Source organism: Austrofundulus limnaeus, unplaced genomic scaffold (genome assembly GCF_001266775.1).
Source record: "Austrofundulus limnaeus strain Quisiro unplaced genomic scaffold, Austrofundulus_limnaeus-1.0 Scaffold6, whole genome shotgun sequence".
Lineage (NCBI taxonomy): Eukaryota > Metazoa > Chordata > Actinopteri > Cyprinodontiformes > Rivulidae > Austrofundulus > Austrofundulus limnaeus.
In genome coordinates, this window is record NW_013952408.1 from 3470431 (window position 1) to 3472849 (window position 2419).

At 36.8% G+C, this 2419-nt stretch overlaps 1 protein-coding gene across 1 annotated transcript in view; it reads right to left on the reverse strand.

Moving 5' to 3' along the window:
• Nucleotides 1-2419, reverse strand: part of LOC106534161 (laminin subunit alpha-3) — a gene marked incomplete in the record, with an annotated part of 65827 nt that overhangs the window by 34504 nt on the left and 28904 nt on the right. Inside the window, 1 exon segment of the mRNA XM_014030712.1 lies at nt 1657-1699. Within this exon segment, the coding sequence (XP_013886166.1) occupies nt 1657-1699 (43 nt within the window).

The window sequence follows — 2419 nt, forward strand, 5'->3', positions numbered from 1 at the left end:
TCTAAATATTCAGTTAAAACTGTCTACTGAAAGTTGTTGGGGTTTCCCCCCCCCAGAGTTTAAAGAAATTACTTTACTTAAAATGGTATGAAAAAAAACAAAACAAACACAAACTGATCAAAGCTTCAAACAACTTTTGATGACTTGTAAAATAAATATACACATTTTCATTTTAGTGGTGGGGACCTCTTTAGAGGCTTTATTTACAGCCACATGTTCAAAACCAACTCAAACATTTCACCTCTTAAATATAGTAGATTTGCTTCATGTTTCTAAGTTTTCCAGAAGCGAAAAAATTATGATTAAAATAATTAACAAGAAGACTTATAAGCAAATAGTCTAATACTACAAACTTAATTATTTCTGAACTGACCTCTAATGTGTTACTCTCTGCAAATAATCAAAAAATCTGTAATAGTCACACTGCCATGTAATAACAACTAGGTTTATTTCGATCACGTACAAAATTAAAAATATGTTTTAAATCCATAATAAGCAACATAAGATGTTTTTTCCTCCTCATTCTGTTTTTCTCTCACCCCGGCAGTTTGGGAAGGAGTGGTACCCGGGTCTGCATCGGTCACATCGCCGCCCCTCAACCTCCTGACGACACAGGCAGCGCCCGAACGCATCACACGTGCTGTACGCCGTCCCTCTGAAGTCACACTCACATGCTGCGCACAAACACGCAAATATTTAGCATCACACCAGAAACTAACCATTTAAAATCTAAAAAGTTAAGTGAGCCAAACAATTAATTTGTTAGTTTAAATTAAAAAAAGCATAATTTGCTCCAGAAATAATTAACAAACACTTCCATCAGCTGAGCTAGTCTCACGCTGTAGCACACAGCGGTGCAGATATGAGCCTCGCCTGGTGTTGGTATGTGAACAGACTGAGCCGTCACTAAGAAACCGCCACAGTAAAACTAGTAAATATTGAGATTACAGAAAAAGACATGGGGGTTAAAGGTCCTTTTTTTAATAGAAGCAGCCATATTAGTCAAAAAGAAACAAGATGAAATCATTTTACAACTAATATTAGCCTGGTTACGTCCCAAATGACAGCTGCTACCAGGAGACCATTTGAGGTTAAATCCCCCTCTGATGGACCACRTCTTTTCTGGCTGTTCAGCCAAACAACTGCGCATTATCTGCCGTGCATTCTCATGTATTACGCCAGTATTCTCACCATCCCATCAAACCCAAACACCACAGAGAACAGGCTTCAAATGGCCTTCGAACATGACCTCACACATTTAGACTTTAAGCCTTCAGGCGACTGGGCTCCAGCACATGTTCTTCACTGAAAAGCAAACTCAGACTCGGTGGTACCGAACGTGATCCTCCACAGTTTTAACAGCCTACACTCCTCCTCTAAGTTGATGTAACTTACAGTATAAAATGGCCAATAAAGAAAAAGCTAGACACAAGAAATAGAAATGAACAAGCAATAAAAGCAGCCCCAACTATAAAAGAATCTCTTCATCTCAGGTCTAACCATGCTCACCCTGACAGATGGGAGGGTTGAAATACCCTGACGGGCAGGGAGTGGGTACTACACAAGGAGAGAAAAAAAAGAAAAATATTTTATTAGTCAACCAGAGTTGTGTTGCGATGAGCTACAAAATTCTTTTCTCTGAACTTACCCACAATMGGGCCTGCGGGAGATTTGGTGGTTGTCAGGTACACGGGGTTTTCTAAACACAAAAAAATAAAAATAAACAAGTTAGGCCAGTTATTGAAAAGTGTAATTATGCAAAACCCTCATGGCTTTTTTATTAACATAATTCTCCCCTGACATAATTAAAGTTCTATTTATTTTATGTAAAGTTTATTTAAGTTTTTTGAATCATGTGGTTCAGGCAAAAGATGACTTTGTGGTGAACTTAAAAACATTCAACTTTAAGTTTTTTTTGTTTGTTTCTCAAACTAGCTATACAGAGAAAGAGGGAAAAGTCTTTGTCCATTTTATATTGCTTTTCTGGCTTATAGACAAAACTAACTCTCAAAAACACACCAGTGTGAAAAAAACTCTAGATTTGCTCATATTAAACTTCGACACTTCAAGTTGTTACTGTTTTCTCTGCTAAATAACATTTGTGTTGCTATGATACRTTCAGCAGCCTCAGCACCAACATGATATACTCAGTCTGTCTACACACAACACATAATAATTAGTAAGTATCATGGATATTATTAAGTGTCAAATTAACACTGTTTAGTGTGAAAATAACACCAACAGTTTTAATTGAACACTGCCATATTTGCTGTGTAACATAATGTCCTTTCACACCTGTATAACAGATTAAAAATAATTATTTAATAAGCCTGAAAAACAATATAAAATGGGCCGCACTCAGACTAGGCATTAGCTTTTTGATTCGTTCTGTATTAAACTGTACTGAGATCGAACAAAA